The sequence below is a fragment of the Syzygium oleosum genome, unplaced genomic scaffold (genome assembly GCF_021117445.2).
Source record: "Syzygium oleosum isolate NSW1041296 unplaced genomic scaffold, Sole_v2.1 Sole_v2.28, whole genome shotgun sequence".
NCBI lineage: Eukaryota > Viridiplantae > Streptophyta > Magnoliopsida > Myrtales > Myrtaceae > Syzygium > Syzygium oleosum.
In genome coordinates, this window is record NW_026607512.1 from 1,970,034 (window position 1) to 1,989,496 (window position 19,463).

Below are 19,463 nucleotides of genomic sequence, written 5' to 3' on the forward strand. Positions count from 1 at the left end.
CGAGAAAAACATGCATTTAAAATTAGGAAAACGAATTCTCGTCTATAACTAGAGGAAATCATTTTCCCAAGCATAACAACTCTCTTAACAAAACGCCTCGTTTCTTCGTCTTCTTCGATACCCATTATTTCAAATGACATCCAAACACCCGTGAAACGATGGCCGTAACACTTTTTTCTCAACGTATCACTCCATTTTCGTTGAAAATGATTCCCACGGAAAGCATTTTACTTTATTACGAAAATTCACGCGAAACAAACAGTGCCCTACATTTCAAATTGAATCCAGCGTCCATCGTGGTTTCGTTTTCAGTATCTCGATCTTCCGAATTGCCCCTCTCACTTTTCGAAACTCGCCCACAACATGGAAAGAAGTCCTTCGAACCAACCCATTGCTCCGCCGCTTCTCCACCCCGTCTCCGACATTGCCGACGGCCGCCTTGTGGCCGCGACGGTCCCCTCAAGTCACGCCGCCGCCTCCAGCCCCTCCGACAACACCGGTCATGGGGCGCAATGCAAGGGCGGCATCCCCGGCAGCGACGGACGGAGGAGAGAGAGAGAGAGAGAGAGAGAGAGAGAGAGAGAGAGAAGGGGAGAGGGAGGAGGGGGGCGTGTGTAAATCGATCCTTTTATAGTTTGGGTCTCGACCAAAAGATGCAAAGAGATAGCCGTGAGAATTCAAAACCGAAGGGTGCAATGCAAAATCGTTCTTGACCCGGAATTAAGAAAGGTGGAACCAATCTATCTCGATTTTCTTTCTCTTCTTTTTATACACGAAATTTCTGGTACAACAACTTCATCACATCACCATGCATCATGAAAAAAAATATCTCGAATCACGTACATCACGTTCATCATGACACATGACCATCGTCCCTTTCGCCTCTATTATTGAATACTTCACGTTTCAGAAACGACATATCAACATCCTCCATCGTTCGGGTCGAACCCGCGACCCGTATCCGCCGTCGACGTCGAGCCGGTCCAAGAACGCATTTAATCTGTTTTCCCAAATTAAAAAGAGCCGCGAAAAAGCTCAAATCCGTACTTATTCGATACATTTACCTTCCGTCAATATTTCATTAGATGGTTTTTCAGCTAAAATAAGGTCGTTTTTTTTTTATTCCATTTAAGCCAAGTGGACATGACCATGTCAACACTCTTTGCTTTCTAGCGTCCATATAGACGGACTCTTTATGGTTTTTATTGATAGGAATTTTGGTGGAGAGTATATGTGCCATACGACGAGTACAAGTTTGCGATTTTTGGTGTCGCGGAAAAAAAAGATGTACAGTAAATGTGTCACAATGAGCATAATTTAGAGTTTTTTGAGCGCAACGAGGTATGGTCGGTCACGACTCCCCTAATCCACGTCCCGCGACTTGATCCGCTTGCATCCGGCCCCCCGGCAAATTATTATTTATTTTTCGGCCCCCCCCCCCCCCCCCCCTCCCCCCACTTTCGAGCCATTTTAATTGCGTTTTGAGCATATGGAATTAAATATGAATTCTCCTTTCGTAGGGGTCCTCGCTACTGTTTTTTTTATTTTTTTATTTTTTTATAGGGGCGGCCCTTTTCGTGCGGCCGAATTTTTTAAACGAAGTCAAAATCGAGCTACGTGATGGCTGGCCCATCATCAATCGGACAAAAGGGAAAATCGAAAGGATTACAAAGGTGGTTGTGTCCCTCCTTTGGATGGTGGTGGTTCCCCATGATGGCCACGTTCCTAATGATGATTAACGTGAAGGCCAAAAGGCGAGGGGAAATTCCCAATTTGCACCCCCAAATTAGACACATTTTCTCGAGAAGGCACCCCAAAATGGAAAAAAATTACCGAAACGGCCGTGAACCTATTGTAATTGTGCCAGTTCAGTCCATTCCGGCCAGCACCGACATGGACGATAGCTGTCCTACGTGGTGTGGCGGGAGCTGACGTGGACAATTTTTAATCATTTTTCGAATTTATTTATTTATTTATTTCCCTTTATTTTTCTTTTCTATTCTCTCTCTCTCTTTTTTTTTTTCTTCCCTTCATTTTCAACCTCTAGTCGGTTGCCGGAACTCGGCGACCGATTAGAGGCGAAAGGGCGAGGCTTGCCCACTCCCCCTCGTAATGACATTCATCTCGAACGACCTTCAGATTGGACCACCACGTTCTAGATAAAACCCAAACCTCATTGTCGATAGACCCGTCAAATGGATGGATCGGATCGGATCGAAAAATGGTCCGACCCAAATAGATCGATTTAACTCGTTTTTGACATACGTATGTGCAATGGAAATCTAGTTACCCATACCCGAACCATATTACTAAAACACTTTCTCATTTAACTCAATTTAAGAAAACTCATACCCAAATTGAGGTAAAAGTATGGAGTGAATTAACGCGAGATCGAGTAAGGGTAAGAGAGAATGGAGAGAGAGTCAAAGAATGGGTTGGGTACGAGTAAGTTGTAAACCTATTTTTGATCCATTTAACACTCATATTATATTTAAACCCATTTTGACCCATTTACTGAATATAACTAGCCCATATAATAACTCAGTCCATCATATATATGATTTAAGAAATGAGTTTATGACACATTTTGCCAAGACTAATTGCTAGCAACGCAAAAGTCCTCCAAGTACCACATAATGGCCGCCGCGTGCTCGTTTGATACCATTAATGGGGGCGCATTTTCGGCGCTTCTAATCGGGAGCGGCAAGGCGTGTGGGGGGGGGCCATTCGGAACACGGCAGTCCAATCAAGAGGTCGGTCGAGATGAACGCCGCTCTCTCTCGGGCTCTTTCGAGGGAACGCGTCCGGCCCGAAATGCATTTCGGAATTTTTCCCAAAAAAAAAAGGCAACAAGCATTATAGTCAGTCACCAGTAACTTTTTTTTTTTTCCCATTTTCATTTTTTTTTGGGGGGGTCCCAAAGTCACCGGAATGAACGGTGGTTAAAGGGTAAATTGAATTTTTTCTTCTAATACAATCAACATTCAATGATGCAGCTGAGGATCAGTTGGGTTTGGTAAAATCTATCATGATGACAGCAATGCTTTGTTTGTGTTCCCTTCCTTCTCCGATTCTGACTTTTTCGTACCAACAAGTTAAGTGAGGCCCAACGTGTTTTCCATGGACACTGTGTTGCAGCTGGTAAATCAATGCATTTTCATGACAATTTTTTTCTGCTCAATGGAAAGTTTTCCTTAGTGTATTGATTATTGATTCATTTTATTCTTCCGCGAGTTAAAAAAAAAAAAGGCAAGTTTATAGCTCGGTTTTTATCCTTCGTAGGAGTGTTGTTGTTGATCTCGAAAATTAAGATGAATCTATATCTTGTTCACGTGTTATGGTCTAGAAGCATTTTGATGATCGATCTGGTTTCGATATAGAGATCGATCTTGCGTTGCACAACTTATTCGCTGTTGATTCTTGTTGTGCTTATTTAGGATCCGCCATAATTGAGAACTAAGATATATCGAGTGGGTTATATATATAATGGGTTACATGTGCTTATTTAGGGTCGCCGAGGCCTTGGCGATGGCCGGTGAGGGTCGCTCGGCGGCCAAAAATTCAACAAAAAAAAACTGAAAAAGAAAGGAACAAAATAAGAATATATATATTTTTAAAAATGACAAAATTATTCACGTCATCATCGGTTATGTCACGTAGGATAACCCGCACGTAAGTATTTCTCGGCCAAAATTGGTCAGGATAACTCTATTGGCAAGTCGTCAAAAAGTTCAAGACTAAATTGGCAAAATCGAAATGCTTAAGAGCAAATTGGCCGGCGTACATTAGACTTGGGATTTTTTTTTGGACAATTATCCCATTCTTCAAAACACAGCTCAATTATCTTCACGTCGAACCCTCTTTTAGGTGAGTGTAAACACATCCATACAATAGGTATCACATGCCGCGCTTATTAAACTTAAGCCCGCAATTTCTTATTTGGTATTTCTATAATTTAAGTTGTTACGTAGCGATGCAAAGTCTTACCTACTTTGAGGTGATCTAGGGCGGTGCCCACCCCACATTTACCAAAAAAAAATATATAACTCTCGATCATCCCCGTGCTTTTTCGTCGGATTCCATGCCATGTGCCCATCAATACAAAGTACGATAATCACCTGCGATTCTTTGGCACGTCGGTTGCGATACGTCGCTCCCATCGCATGCCAATAATAGCAGTAAAATTCCCACATGCAATCCACGTCGCGATCCATAGTAGACCAACAAGGCGGGGAAGAAGAACCGAAGCGACCGATCACATCACAGCCCACTCTGCTCCCGAAACTTCTCGCCTATTCCAAAAGTAAGAAATGTATTCGAATTTGTTTGTGTAATCGTAGCACCTAACCTAACAACGCCAATTGCAAAGCGCGAAAAACGGAGGGCCAACTAGCTAGGGTGGCTATATTAGCCCCCGAGCGTTGTCGCTAATTGTGTTCCCTCGATTTGTACACATTACAATAATTAAGCAATAATGGCGGGATTTGACCGATAATTATGAGGAGCTCCCATCATCCATCGGTCAATTACAAGCGGGATTCTGATGGTAATTGGTAACGACTGGTGAAAAGATGCTTCTCCATCCATCCCCATTCTTTTTTTTTATTTTTTAATTACCTCCCAAGCCCCCAGGTTCTGCAGGCAAAAAGAAAAGAACCGAATCTTCTGCTGCTTGCTGCTGCCTAAAATATTTCCATCGGTCTTATCACCAAAACAAAAAAAAAATTTAAAAAAAATAATCATGCGTTTTTCCAAATATAAATTTACTTGAAAAAGGATTCATCTCCATCTCCTCATGTCGTGTCGACACTGTGCAACGCGAGATCCGAAATGCTTCCTAATTTCATTAAAATAATAAAGTAATGGCAGATATAGATAATGGTCATGAGGAACCCGAGGCAAATTAAAAAGAAAAAGGAATACTTTTCACCAAATTCAATTTTCGTGCCCCCCCCCCACCACCACCACAAAAAAAAGAAGAGAAAAGAAAAACCCAAGAACATTTCTCTTGCAGCTCGCTTGAAAACAATTTAAAAGTATTGAAAATTTTTCAGTTCGATTTACACGCTTTTATTTCCGAAGGAGCATAGGCTAGAGCGAGAAGTCCTCGGCGGGTACATTTTCCCGAACCGAATTAAATGTCGAGCTCGTTCCGATAAAAGGAAATGGCGACACCGCGGTCCCGCGAAATGCTAGCATTTACGCATAAGCTATATTAGCTATAACGCCGTGTCGGCAAAAAAGAAAAAGAAAAGGAGAGAAGAATAGAAAAACCACACGGTTTTGAAAATTACACGCAGCTAGCTCTTCGAAAGTGCCGTGGGCGAAATTCTCTTCGAGTGCCTCGTAAGAAAACACTGCGCCCCGCTCCCGTAACCGAAGCTATCGAAAAAGTAAATCACACCAAGAAGACGAGAAAAAAAAGAAAAAGAAAAGCTCGACGAACTATTCTACTCAGCAACGAAAATGGATCTGTGACAGCCGAAATTTCGAAAATGGGAGTTGTTGTTTGATGGTCGCTCTCAACCTCATCGTGCCCCGCAGCTTCCCCCATCCCCCAAAGAAAAAAGAAAAACAGTTTCAAAAAAATCGAACGAGGAGACGGAAAAATAAAAATAAAAATAAGCACCGAAAGATACGAGGGGGGGGGGGGGGGCGTGCCTCGAAATGAAAAATTAAAAAGTGTAAAAAAAGAAAAGAAAAGAAGAAGAAGAGAGGGAGGGAGCACGCCTATTTCTTTTTTGAAAGTTTGTGCTCTCCCCATCTCCCTTCGTCTCCTATTTTAAATTTTATATTTCATATTTATATTTGTTTGATATAGATAGACACTTTAAAATTTCATTTTCAGTCAGGTGCCGTATTCATTGTCGCTCTCTCTCTCGCTCTCGGTCTCTCCCCAACCCAACCCACGCCCCATTAATTCAAAAACTTCTCTCCTCCTCTTCTGCCAGTTCTTCTGACCTCTTTTAGAGAGAGAGAGAGAGAGATTGAGACTGAGATTGAGATTTGATGAGAGAGAAGGGAGAAGGGGAAGGGGGGGGGGGTGGGGTGGGGTGGGGGTCCCACAGGAAGGGCAGACAGGGTGGGCCCCCACCATCTTCAAAATAATCAGAGCCCCCCCCCCCCATCCCCCCAGTCATGGCAAACCAAAAAAAAAAATAAAAAGAAAGGAAAGAAAGAAATAAGAGGAGAGAGAGAGAGAGAGAGAGAGACAGACAGACAGACACACCCACCACCACTCTCTCCTCCACTCCACCGTCTCTCCCTCTCTCCTTCCTTCTTCGCAAACCCCCCCTCCCTCCCTCCCCTTCCCTCCTGTCGTCCGCCCGCCTAGGGTTTTTCCCGGCTCCCGAATCTCGCTCCCCTCCCTCCTCGGCTGCTGCCCCGCGGCAATGCCGCCCTCCTCCTCCTCCTCCTACTCCGCCGGCGGCGGCGGCGGCTCCTCCCCCCGGCGCGGCCTCGATCGGATCTCGGCGCTCCCGGTGCTGTGCTGCTCGGCGGTGCCCCTTCTCTGATTCGGAGCTCACGGTACGGCCCTCGCAAGCCCCCGGTTTCGCCTCCCTCCCTCCCTCCCTCGCAGATTTGCTCCAGCTCCCGCTTCTTCTTCTTCTTCTTCTTCTTGTCACCTACTGGCTCTGCCGTGGTTGAGCTGATCCTGCTACGCGGAGTCCGTGCTGGAAACCCGCGCCTCGATTGCTTTCGCCGTCCGTTTCCTCCTTCATTTTTTTTTTAGGTAATCGCGTTCGGATGTGTGTCCTGTGGCTCGATCTTCGACTCGGCACCAGCGACAGCGAGTCGCGCCTTCCTGGTTTTTCGTCTTTTTCTTTTCTCTCGCCGTCGCGGAATTTCTCGTGGGAGTTTTTTTTTCCGGCTTCGCTTTTGAAGCTGGATTTGACGGCTCTCTCCTGCTTCTGCGATACAGTAGAGTCTACGGTTGAATTTCATGCGGTAAAATCACGAATCTTTCCTCATAGGACGAGTGGTATGGTGCCGTCACTTCTTCGATGCGGAAGAAGTTTTATGCTGATTCTTGACCGAACAATGGGAGCTCATTACCACCGTGTTGCTTGCAAAATCGAACTATTGAAAAAAGAAAAAAGAGAGGCAGATTTGTTAAATTTCAAGCGGTACAAAGTCCAAACGGGCTCCATTGTTCTTGATTACCCCTTTTGCTTCAAATGGTTATGGGTTGGGCGATTTCAATTGGTTTTTGCCTATTTCTTTTTTTCGACGTTGGTTGTCTCATTTTCGGGATTGTGGGTTGCAGGGGTTCGAAATCTTGAAGAGGAAAAGAAGGCCGTAAAACAATTTCTGACGTTTCTTGTGTGAAAAGATCTGCGTTTCAAGGGAAACTTCATCAGAAAGACTGCCAAAGTTGTTCGCGATTGGTCCCCTTGTTCTACTGAGAGGGATTCAGTTCCATAGTATCCTTTGAGATGGGTTCGCTTTCCAGAACTTGCGAAATTTCTGAGGTAATGGATGAGCCGACTTCTGTTCGGCATTCTAGAGGAACTTCTGGGTTTAGTTTGGACGATAAAGATGGAAAACTGGCCGTGCTCCGACTAGGATCCAGGGATTCTCTAGAAGATGATATTAATCAGCTCTTTGAATCGTTTAATCTTAGAAGTTCCTCGCGGTGTATGAGTCCTGCAAACCAGCTAGGCTCGAGTCCTCTTAGAAAGAATGCTTTGAAAAAGCCCATCACGGTAGGAGTGCCTCGGTCGCCTGGATTTGGTCATTCCGAGCCCGTGTCAATAAAGCAAGCTTTGAGAGATGTTTGTTTGTCCAAGGCATCAGAAATGGCCGCCATGAAACGATTGTCAAAGCGTCCATCTACTTCAGGAGTCTCCGAGGCTGGAAGGATTAAGACATTATACGATACCAAAATTGTCGAAGTCAGTGATTCAGGACCTTCCTCACAGGAAAGGAAGGGGAGCATGGTGGAAATATCTTTGGTGCCTGAAGAGGGCAGCTCAAGCTATTCTGGAAAGAAGGTGTCTCAGCAAGTTTGGATACCCGAAACATCAAATCGCAATGCTCAATCTTCACTCCAACATGTGGTTGGAGTAATTCCTCATGGCATTCGCAGTACGGATCCTATAGTAAGTAAAAACGAGGTAGTTTCCGGAAAAAAGAGAATTGAAAATCAATCTCGATTTGCTGGATCCGTGGATACATATAGTCATTCGACATCGTCTTGTTTCACAAGCTCTTCAAAGGACGTAACCGGGGATGTTCAACTGCCCACGTTAAAATCGTCCAATCAGACACCTCGTTCTCCTCAATTAATAGCTCCAACATTGCCCAAAGGTACTGCTAGTATTCTAATGCAAAGGGATACCGTCTGTAGGTCGAATAAGGTTGGAACTGAAATATTGAAGGTGGAGACGTCCCCTGAGGAGGAGTGCACACAGGAATCAACATCTTCTCAATATTCTCCTGCTGCAGGGGGTCAAAATTTTGAGCCACAGGATGATGTCGCCATCTCAGCCAAAGCAGGTAACAAAGCTTCACCATCGAAACCGGGACGTAAAGGAAGAGTTCAGATTTCGCCTTCATCATCTGGTTCAGTTAATGTTAAGAGAGTTGGCAGATTGGGTAGGAGCACACCTCGCGCTGGCAAAACTGTCATCAAAAGTAAAAGTGTTGCCAAAAGGAAGTCGAAGTTGGGTAGTTCTGCTGTTGGCAACACCGAAACACAGGCCGAAGCCAGCAAACGCACAGTTACCAGTACAGATCACCTAATTTGTCAGAGATGTCAGTGTTCTTTGGTGGGTTCAAATAATGAGTCTAATCAAACTCATGCATCCGCCGAGGGCCCCAATTCAAGATCCGGAGCAAATATAACGAACATTGAACCGGGTTTGAGCAGGCCAGAATTCATTCCTAGCATTCCCAATGGCAGCAAAAAAGATGTAGTAAAAGCAAAAGTGAACCTGAAGCTGAGAGATAAGGGCGAGTTCTCTCAAAGTTCGAAAAGCAGCATAGGTGACTTTAGTAGCAGTACCACAAGCATGAGTGACGAGAGCAATCTCAGCAGGTCTAGTTGCAGCAACAGGCCTCACATGTCAAAGGACGTCAGATGGGAAGCCATCCGTCATGTGCGTAGACAACATGGAGCCTTGGGGTTGAAGCATTTCAATCTTTTAAAGAAGCTCGGTTGTGGAGACATTGGCACTGTTTATCTGGCAGAATTAATTGGTACAAATTGCTTGTTTGCCATAAAGGTGATGGATAATGAGTTTCTGGCGAGAAGGAAAAAAATGCCAAGGGCACAAACAGAGAGAGAAATATTGAGAATCCTGGATCATCCATTTCTTCCAACTTTGTACACTCAATTCACATCAGACAATTTATCGTGTCTAGTTATGGAGTATTGTCCAGGTGGAGATTTGCATGTCCTTAGGCAAAAACAGCCAGGAAGGCATTTTCTTGAACCAGCAGCTAGGTGGGTATTTCTTGAAAGTTCATGCATTATATCATTTATGATTACTCTAGCAATTTACTTCACTGGAATGTTTCCCTACTCTTTGTCTATAAATAGCACACACTGTTAATTTTTCTATATATCCTAAAGTGTACATGCATGAGATTTACTTACTTCAAGTTGTGACTGATCTTCCGTGTCTTCGAATAGCTATATATATTTGCTAGTTTTATTTACAATAGTCTGTCTAGATGACTACCGCCTTCCTTTCAATTGAGTCAAATCCTAAATAGGATGTACCTGTCTTAATTTTCTTACTAATATGCATTGTGATGGCCAGTGTCTGGATCTTGGTCTTCGTCTATGAATTCAACCGCGCTACCATTGATTTGATGCCTAGTGGTCATTTCCTTTCTTTATATCTTCAGTAAATTGGTTTCCTACCTGCATATCTAACTCCAGATAAAGTTGACTCCTTATCGAGCTTTGTATTCCTGTTTTATGCCATGTCACTTTTGAAGAGGTTTAAATTCCACGATTATGGTTTACCTATCTATGGTAGCTGCATCATTAGCTACCATTTCTTTCCCCCTCGAATTGATTTTGTGAGGCAAGGTTGTCCATCCCTTTGATAAAGATAAGCATTGGATAGGATGCATACACCACATTATTCTTATATTTTGCTTAGTTATTGAGCATGTGCTTCTGTCTTTTCTGGGATTTGCAGGTTCTACGTCGCTGAAGTCCTTTTAGCCTTGGAGTATCTGCACATGCTTGGAATTGTGTACCGTGACTTGAAACCAGAAAATATTCTTGTCCGTGAAGATGGCCATATTATGCTTACAGATTTCGACTTGTCTCTTAGATGCACTGTCAGTCCAACTCTCCTTGAATCATCTTCCATTGCTGAACCTGCCAAGGTTTCTGGTCCATGTACAGAGTCGAGTTGCATCGAGCCTTTCTGTGTGGAGCCAGCTTGTCGAGTTCCTTGCTTCAGCCCAAGGATCTCACCTGCTTCAGCTAAGACACGGAAGGCAAAAGCTGATATTGGAACCCATGTTAGATCATTGCCACAGCTTGTGGCTGAGCCTACTGACGCGAGATCCAATTCTTTTGTCGGGACCCACGAATACTTGGCCCCGGAGATCATCAAGGGGGAGGGTCATGGAGCTGCAGTGGATTGGTGGACGTTTGGAATTTTTCTCTATGAGCTTCTCTATGGTAAAACACCCTTTAAAGGTCCGGGGAATGAAGAAACCCTAGCGAACGTGGTGTTACAGAGCCTCAAGTTCCCGGAATGCCCATTTGTGAGCTTCCAAGCTCAAGACCTCATAAAGGGATTGCTGGTAAAGGAGCCCGAGAATCGTTTGGGATCAGAGAAGGGGGCTGCGGAAATTAAGCAGCATCCCTTTTTCCAGGGCTTGAATTGGGCTCTAATACGTTGCGCCGTTCCACCAGAATTACCAGAGTCATTTGAATATGGAGTTAAATATATGGGGGCTCAGGAGATGAAGAGCAACTACCTAGATTGTAAAGCTACGGCAGAGCATTTGGAGTTCGAGTTGTTTTAGTGGTAAAAACTCTGGTCCGGGTGAGGCTAGTGGAGTTCCGTTTGAACTTCCTACTCCCGAAAGCTCGAGTTCGGGTCTTGTAACTTGTGCGTAGCTCACGATGTAAATTCGGTCGCAGATGTTGGAATGATATAAAGCTTAAAGCACGGAATATCAGAGGAGAGTTTAGTCGATAATTGCTCTTATTGATCATTATTGATCATCTGCTGTAAAATTTTTGAGGAAGCAGCTTTCCTCCCCTCTTGGTGGTTGGGGGGGGAGGGGGGGTTGTTTTGCGCTTACAGTTTGCTTCTGTCTTATGGCTTTTCTCCCCCTGGACTCCATCTAATGGCTTATCATCAAAGCTTTTGGTCATTTGGAAATGCAGAGACAAGCAGAGTTCAACACACGACAGGGAATAGAAAAGTTCAAAATAGGCACAAGCCCATGCTGGAGTTTCCTTTGGTCCTACTCCATCTTTGTTCAGTGGACATTGCTGGAGTTGCACAAATCTTTCTTCTAGCTGTCATCTTCTTCTTGCCGACTGCCCATCAATCGGTGCACCGGTTGCTTTCTCCACAAGCATGCATGAACTTCATACCAAGTCATTATCACTGTCCAAGCACAGTTCATCCCTTGGACTCATAGCTTGCGGTCTGGTTTGCCTTATCTTTCTTGTAAATCCACAAATCCTGAAGCTATCGTCTTCTCCGATCAGCCCTCTACAGCTCCGGGGTTTCTATCGAGAGTGTCCAGATCGCATTGCCTTTTGCTTTTTCCTGCTAATGACATTACTCTTGCTCGAAATTCCGATTGCACTGCTGCAATCATGAAGAAGTAGACGAAATGTGTAACTTAATTAATGTTTTTCCGGTGCAATCTAGGCTGTTTGGACTGGCCATTTCCGGACCCTCGAGACTTCATGTAAGCAGCATTCGTATGCAAAAATGGGTAGTTACCGTGTCAAAAGTCTTCCCTTCCCTGGGGCTAAGGTGCATTGCTATAATTCAAATCTTAAACCGTATTAGGAGTTGCCACCAAATATCCCATAGGTCGACGGGGAAACCTAAAATTCTGGGCGTTAGGGGAGAGTCAACGAATCGAGATCAAATGGTCTATCGGAACTAAAAATCTAGGTTCGGGAATTCGGTTATGCGTAAAGAAGGGTTGAAACTCCCATGTTGCCTTTTCGATATCACGTTTCTTACTTAAGTTTCATCCTGCGATATTGCGAGATTTCCTAATTTTATCGTCCATATGGTTTTTCTTATAGGTTGTGAAAACTGAAAACTTCACCGCCCGCCCTCAAGTGAAATTGCTACATCATGCGGCGGACTGTGCGATCAACATCTTTTCAAAAATATGCAATGCACACATGCAGCCAAATTCAAACAAACAATGGACGAATCCAATCCATATCAACCAAGCATTTGAGCAACGGGCATGAATCCAAATGTCGAAAAGCACACGAGGCAGCCAGCACAAGCAGTCAATACACCTAATGTATGACGAACCATATGATATCTAGAATGCAAATAGTGGGGACGAATCCAGTTCGTGAGTTTAAATCAAAACCAAGAAGGACATAACAGCTTGCAAATCGGTATAGTCGATCGGCATTTCATTCAAACCAGCCTTCATATCAACGAATTATTCAATCATTAGTTCGAATTTGATCAACGGTTTATTTGATCTAACGAGTAGTTTCAATTCAATAATTCAAATCAGTGTGACCGACATTCAATGTACTACCAAACCACGCATGCTTATTTCAACCGATATGCTATATCAATCCGCGTTAAACACAAATTTGAATGATTTTTCACATGAGAATTCAATCGGCATGTAAAGACATTCAAAGCAACGAGCACACAATTCACATATAAGATTTTGATGAAGTGATTTTGAAATAAGGTAACTGGTTTAATCAAATTGGATTAGAATTTTGTTCTTTCCACCTTGTTGGGAGCATGTAGCAAAAGCCCAATACCTTCATCTGAAGAGTTCGCCAAGGGAATCCGAGCCCATCAATATATTCAGTTGGACCACCTTAACTCGAAAGCTTAATCTTATGTGTTGTGGGCCAACTAGGATAATATTAATTGCTCCACATTCCACCAATTCTCCTATATGAGATTTTCTAACACAGCTCAAACGTATATCTCAACACACCTATACATATTGAAATAGCCACATACATGTGGCTTGTCGCAACGCTTGAGCAGGCGCCACGTGAAGTCATGTTGATTTTTTGTTTTTGAAAAATGACAATGATATATATCTTAAGTTTTGATCTAACTCTTTCATCTGACATCTAATCGACTTGATTCTTGCGCTCACAGTGGCAAGCTTGCGACCCGAACTTTCCAAAAAAGCAGTCCAATTTCTTGAAATGTCTCGGGATCTCGAATTTATGTGAAACGGGCCGATGGATGGTTGAGATAAAAAGTCATGCTATCTTCTTCGAGAAAATTCCGATTGAAGTAATTCTCGAGGTATTGGAAACTTGCATGACCTCATCAATCGATCAATGAAAGTCCATCAAGATTGGACAACTCTTGTTAAAAGCCGTGATATCCAGCGATCCAATTGAGGCAAACTAGGTATTGTTGGAAAGCACTAGCAGAGCACGACTCAATGGTATCCCTCAATCGTAATTGTAATTATCTCGATTTTCGATCGAAGTTCGATGAAACTTTGGTACCAAATTGGGTGTCTACATAGAGCTAAATCAATTACATTGGGGCCACACACGATATTTATGGCCTAATACCCTAAAAAATCTTTAACTTAAGTTGTAGTCCCAATTTTATCTTAAACTTTTTTTACTTCATAAAAACCCCAAACTTTTGGTTCACTCCCAATTCTACCATAAACTTTTTATTTTGTCTTACAAAATACAACCAACTTTAAGTCCACTCCCAATTCCGCCATGAACTTTTTTTGTCTGATAAAAATACCATCAACTTTTACCTGAATCCCATATTTGCCCCCGTTAATCCTCTATCCAAAATTGCCCTTAGTGATGTGGCATTTCCACATCATTACCCTACTTTTTTTCCCAAGTTTCATAGACAAGAAAATGTCTTTTAGAGATAAATTTCCATGTCAGCTCAAATGACGTCTTATTGGATCTGAAATTTGGGTAAAAACTAGAGTAATTAGGGTTGGCTTTCTTCAATTGCTTGTACTCTTGAGAGAGTTTTTCTTTCATCTCTTTCGGAGAATTTCGATTTTGTGCTTAGTCTTCAATTTCTAGTACTCGAGAGTCTTCCAACTCTCATTATCATAGGTCACTCTGGGGCACTCGAACATCTCTCACTTGAAAGTTTTCTATCTCTCAGTTGTCAAGAGAAATTTTGGAAGAAGGGTTTGTTGGCGTAGATTTGGGACTCAAGCAAAAGTTTGTGATTTTTTATGAAGCAAAAAAAGTTTAGGGTAGAATTGAGACTATACCGAAAGTTAGGGGGTTTTTTATAAGATAAAAAAAAAGTTTATGGTAGAATTGAGACTAGACTTAAAGTTGGGGTTTTTTTAGGGTATCAGGCCCAATATTTGTTGCTATACGGAAGGGATGAGTTCACTGTCAGGATCTTTTCTTGCAATGCAAACACACCTAGTACCTAAAAAACCTCCAATTTTAAGTTCCCTAATTTTTTTTGTGTCATAAAAAATCTCTAACTTTAGGTACAGTCTCAATGCTACCCTAAACTTTTTTCTCTCATAAAAAACGCCCCAAATATAGGTCCAATCCTAATTCTACCATAAACTTTTTTTTTGTTTTGTAAAAAACCACCAGCTTTTTACTTTAGTCCTAAATCTGCTCTATTAATTCTTTGTTCAAAATTTCTCTTGACAACCAAGAGATGAAAGTTTGACCAAAACAAATATCCAAGAGATGGAAAACTTCCGAGTGAGAGCTGTTCGAGTGTCCCCAGCCGAGTGTCTTGAGCGTGAGCTATTCGACAATGAGAGATGGAAGATTCTGAGCACAAGAAATTGAAGATTGAGTGCAAAATCGAAATTCTCCGAAAGAGATGAAAAGAAGACTCTTTTAAGAGTAAGAGCAATTGAAAAAAGCCAACCCTAGTTGCTCTAGTGTTGACCCAAATTTCAAATCCAATAAGACATCGTTTGAGCTGACATGGAAATTCGTCTCTAAAAGACATTTTCTTGTCTATGAAACTTGGGGAAAAACTAGAGTCATGACATGGAAATGCCACGTCACTAAGGGCGATTTTGGATGGAGAAGTAACGGGGGCAAATATGAGACTGAAGTAAAATTTTGTTGTTCTTTATAAGATAAAAAAAAAAAGTTTAGGGTAGAGTTGTGATTGAACCAAAAGCTGTGGGTTTTTTATGAGACGAAAAAAAGTTCGATACCCACCCATGGGTAGCTCAGTTGGTTAGGGCGTACTTGGGATTGTGTAGTTAGGCGCACTGGTCCTAGGTTCGATTCCCCAGCTGAGCACTTGTGATTTAAGTGGGGGGCCATGGCGGTGGGTTGCTGTGCTAGTCTCCCCCGAGGAATAGTCGAGGTGCGCGCAAGCTGGCCCGGACACCTCGGTTACCAAAAAAAAAAAGTTCGATAAAATTGATACTCGAGTTAAAGTTAGGGATTTTTTAGGGTAATAAGCCAAAAAAAGCTGCTACTATTTTGTTCTTCACAAGTATTGTCTAAAAGTCTGTTAAGGCTCCGTTTGTTTCGTGGAAAATGAATGCTTTGAAAAATAATTTTCTAAAAAATGACCGCTTATATCTCATGCAAAAATTAATGAATGAAACATAGTTACATCGTCCACGAAAATGTTTAGACATAAATTGCTATTGATAATGAAAATATTTTTCACCGGCTAATTATTTCAAGCGACGACAAGCAATCAATGTTTAGGAAAATGTTTTGCAGATCGTTTATTTTTCGCGAAACAATCTGAGCTTAAAAACAACATATAAAACATACCAAAAAAAAAAAATTGCAAATTCCGCACGTGCGCGAGGGCCGCTGTTTTTCTAAACCCGGAGCGGAGAGATAAGTTCAAATAGGAGAAAACTCAAACCGTGTGAGGGTCCCCTTCGACGCTTCGTCGCCTCCCTTCTTTCTCCAGTAAAAGCCAAGCAGCACTTCTCTTCTCTCTCTCTCTCCTTCTCCTTCTTCACCGGTCGCGAATCTCCTTCCGGCGGCGAATCTCTCTCTTAACGAGGTAACCCCCCCTCTCTCTCTCTCTCTCTCTCTCTCTAGCGGCCGGTGTGCCTTGCTCGCCGCCGACGAGCTCTCGCCGGGAATTTCGCTTCTCGGTTTGCTCTTTAGATGGGGTTCCGATCTGCTCGTTCATGCGTCTTACGTCCCTTTTTCCCACCTCGATCCTGGGTGGAAGTCGTCCTCCTGCGACCATCTCTAGGGTTTGGTGTTTTTTTTTGCCCCTTTTGTTGCGTGTGGTTTGGGTCTTGTATGCAGCCCCCCCCACCCCGCACAGAAAATTAGGTTATGTAACCTCGATTCGTCGCATGGCCCAGTTTCTAAGTAGCGATCGACGTGCTAATGCTGCTGATGTCTTGATTCTCTGTGTTGAGAGCGTTCCGTATCCGGGCTGTGTTGGTTGTTTTGTCTTTGGCGTGGCGCTCTCTCTCTCTTCGCGGTCCTTTAGCGCGGGCGGGATCTTTCGGAGGGCTGCTTGGCCCATGTGGGTAGTGTAAATTTGGGTTGAAGCGCCGACGACGGAGAATTCTCCGCTGTTCCTTTCGCCGGGCTCCGCGTGTTCTCGTGTATCGCTCGCGAGGTGCTTTAGCCAGTTAAAATTCGTAGAGATTTCTAGTTTAATCGGCAAGAGCAATATTGGTTTCAATAGTTGATGGAACCACCGTGATATTAGTAAAGTAAAGGACGACCCTATCTATGTCAAAGATGTGTTTTGCCAGTTCAAAGGTCACAAGGCGCAGATGGTGAGCAGTTTTAACGGCTATCATCATTCGAGCTCCATTTTTTACTGGATCATGTGCTTTTAGGTGCTTTGGCCATGAAAGGAGGCACGCCATGTTACTTACAGTTTGGAATAATATAAATTCTGCTAGAGCAGGATTACAATGGAAATCACTGTGAACACATCCACTTTATCTATCAGCTCATTCTTCGTGCTGCAATCATTGTCCCTGCTGTTTTCTCCAATGCTACAGTATGAATGCTTTCAGAAAATCATTCCCCAGAAGACAATTGATATCAGTGTTTTGGAACTATTCGTGTTTCAGTACAGTTTTGAGGAAATTGTTAGTTTTTAAGACGACACCTCTTCTGCTGTGTCATCGCATTAACACCAACACCTCTCTCTCTCCCTCTCTGTCTCTCTCTCATGCACAGAACTCAAATATGAGATTTAAAATGTTGGGATTGCTTTGAACTTGATTATTGTTGATTGTGATGTTGCTCCTACGATCTTCTCATTCAGTACATGGTGGAAAGAATGTGGAAATTAGTTCAGTTTTTCCTACATAGAGGACTGATATGTGGAGGTTCCTGGGAACTTTGCGTTAGTCGATCCAGAGGTGACACAGAAGGAAGTTGAGAGGATGAATCCACTGATCATTTACTCTTGCATTTGATGCAGGTGTAAGTATGCCCAAGGTGAAGACCAACCGTGTCAAATACCCAGAAGGATGGGAACTGATAGAACCTACACTTCGTGAATTACAATCAAAGATGAGAGAAGGTTTGTTGTTCTTTGTTCTACTTGCTCGCCTTTCTGTTACTTATAAGAGTGTTGGTGATTATAAGTTGTGACAGAATGTTGATATCTTCTGCAATTTAACTTATTTGATCTTGTGATCTTCGTTTCTTCTTTGATGGTAGTCTTAAATGGTTTCTCGTGAAGTTGACATCTTTATGCTGATTTATGTGTTATGGCAGCTGAGAATGACCCTCATGATGGAAAGAGAAAATGTGAGGCTTTGTGGCCTATTTTCAAGATTGCTCATCAGAAAAGCCGATATATATACGATCTGTATTATCGGAGGAAAGAAATCTCAAAAGAGTTGTATGATTTCTGCTTGGACCAAGGTTATGCGGATAAAAACCTGATTGCTAAATGGAAGAAGGTTGGTCTTGCTTCATCCCATGCCAATGTTGCTGGTGTTTTCTGCTCGCGATTGTTTGGTTTGAATTGTGTAGTCATTTGTTGAACATTCTCTTTATTGAGTCTTTTGTTGCATGCATTCATGATTGTCAAGGACCTGATTTATATGTTTATAAACTGATGACAGCTTAGCCTATGAATCTGCTAATGATAAATTAATAATAATAGGCGATGAGTTTGTGATGTGCCTTGAGATGATTTGATTGGGAAAATATTGTTATGAAAGAAAAAGGTGAATGCGAGATAGAAGGAAATTTCAACTAAATATCAAAACTTTTTTTTTCGATCTTTCTTTCCTGTCTTGCTCTCTTTGGCAAGCTTGATTTCTGCTTATTTGGGAAATGTGTCAATGGTATTCCATGGTGAAGGAAGCATTCTGGATTTAAACATTTTCCCAGCTCATGAAACTGTTGTTTTTAACAGAAAAATATGCCATCCTCTTCTCTTTCCCACATGATGTGCATTATTCTCATGTCAATCACTTGATTTTCTGTGTTTCAACTTTTAATTTCATGTCCTTTATTTGCTGTGCAGCCTGGTTATGAGCGGCTCTGCTGCTTACGGTGCATCCAGCCTCGGGACCACAATTTCGCTACCACATGCGTGTGTCGAGTGCCCAAGCATTTGAGGGAGGAGAAGGTGATAGAGTGCGTCCATTGCGGTTGCAGGGGTTGTGCGAGTGGAGATTGATCACTCACCTCCAATGTGCGCAATAAATATCTACTTTGTTTCTGCATGCTCTTGGGGGACACGCTAGGAGTCATTAGGTTCTCCAGAGTTTTATGTTTATTTCCGGGAAACTCTCCGGTGGATGGAGTGTTGTATGCTTAGCATTTGACTGGGAAGACCAATCGACCGACCCGAGACAAACTCAGTTGACTTTATATTGCTTATCTACTCACTCCTTCCAATTCGCGGAATATTAAAACAATGAAATCCATATTGTAATCTTGCTCATGGTTGGTTCATTTTGTTCATTGATTCCGGTTAGGAAGGGTAATTTAACTTCTTTTAAGGCCACAACTTGGGAAGTCAGCTCAGATTGTCTCAGGCCCAGGAGTGAGTACCTATGAAATTTTTAGCATTTGTTTTGGGCTTATATTTTCCTTCATCTTTGGTTGAAAGAATTTTTTTATTAAATTACCCCTGAGTGATGGGCTACAGATTATGGATCTCACATATGTGCAAATTCAATAGTATATGAATGCAGATGATGTTCATGTTTATACGCCACCAATCCAGAAAATGATTGGAAAGTTTCCTTCATACCTTTTGGTTCTTCAGCCACGCATGAAGGATTAGTTCATTGAAGTTACACACATGGCCTCATTCCTAGTTCGTGTTGGTTCCTTAGCATTGGGC

At 42.7% G+C, this 19,463-nt stretch overlaps 3 protein-coding genes across 3 annotated transcripts; all 3 read left to right on the forward strand.

Annotated features, from left to right (window-relative positions):
• The first annotated feature begins 363 nt into the window (after positions 1–363).
• LOC130135142 (uncharacterized) lies at positions 364–7,140 on the forward strand. The gene is made up of 3 exons (XM_056303569.1): positions 364–499; positions 6,224–6,528; positions 6,975–7,140. Exons 1-3 carry the CDS (start codon positions 364–366, stop codon positions 7,032–7,034), a joined length of 501 nt encoding a protein of 166 aa, XP_056159544.1. The 3' UTR covers positions 7,035–7,140.
• A 127-nt stretch (positions 7,141–7,267) lies between these two features.
• On the forward strand, positions 7,268–11,174 carry LOC115675294 (serine/threonine-protein kinase KIPK2). Its single transcript, XM_030597896.1, has 2 exons — positions 7,268–9,448; positions 10,155–11,174. Exons 1-2 carry the CDS (start codon positions 7,437–7,439, stop codon positions 10,996–10,998), a joined length of 2,856 nt encoding a protein of 951 aa, XP_030453756.1. The 5' UTR covers positions 7,268–7,436; the 3' UTR covers positions 10,999–11,174.
• A 4,871-nt stretch (positions 11,175–16,045) lies between these two features.
• On the forward strand, positions 16,046–19,021 carry LOC115675351 (protein BUD31 homolog 2). Its single transcript, XM_030597960.2, has 4 exons — positions 16,046–16,178; positions 17,577–17,678; positions 17,876–18,063; positions 18,636–19,021. Exons 2-4 carry the CDS (start codon positions 17,585–17,587, stop codon positions 18,789–18,791), a joined length of 438 nt encoding a protein of 145 aa, XP_030453820.1. The 5' UTR covers positions 16,046–16,178; positions 17,577–17,584; the 3' UTR covers positions 18,792–19,021.
• The last annotated feature ends 442 nt before the right edge of the window (positions 19,022–19,463 follow it).

Bases quoted from the DNA above. Each gene is read 5' to 3' on its own strand.
- LOC115675351 (XM_030597960.2), top strand. From the start codon at position 17,585: ATGCCCAAGGTGAAGACCAACCGTGTCAAATACCCAGAAGGATGGGAA. The intron at 17,679-17,875 runs GTTTGTTGTTCT...GTGTTATGGCAG, and splicing joins ACAATCAAAGATGAGAGAAG to CTGAGAATGACCCTCATGAT. The intron at 18,064-18,635 runs GTTGGTCTTGCT...TTTGCTGTGCAG, and splicing joins TGATTGCTAAATGGAAGAAG to CCTGGTTATGAGCGGCTCTG.
- LOC115675294 (XM_030597896.1), top strand. From the start codon at position 7,437: ATGGGTTCGCTTTCCAGAACTTGCGAAATTTCTGAGGTAATGGATGAG. The intron at 9,449-10,154 runs GTGGGTATTTCT...TGGGATTTGCAG, and splicing joins TTTCTTGAACCAGCAGCTAG to GTTCTACGTCGCTGAAGTCC.
- LOC130135142 (XM_056303569.1), top strand. From the start codon at position 364: ATGGAAAGAAGTCCTTCGAACCAACCCATTGCTCCGCCGCTTCTCCAC. The intron at 500-6,223 runs GTCATGGGGCGC...ACAGACAGACAG, and splicing joins CAGCCCCTCCGACAACACCG to ACACACCCACCACCACTCTC. The intron at 6,529-6,974 runs GTACGGCCCTCG...CTTTCCTCATAG, and splicing joins TCTCTGATTCGGAGCTCACG to GACGAGTGGTATGGTGCCGT.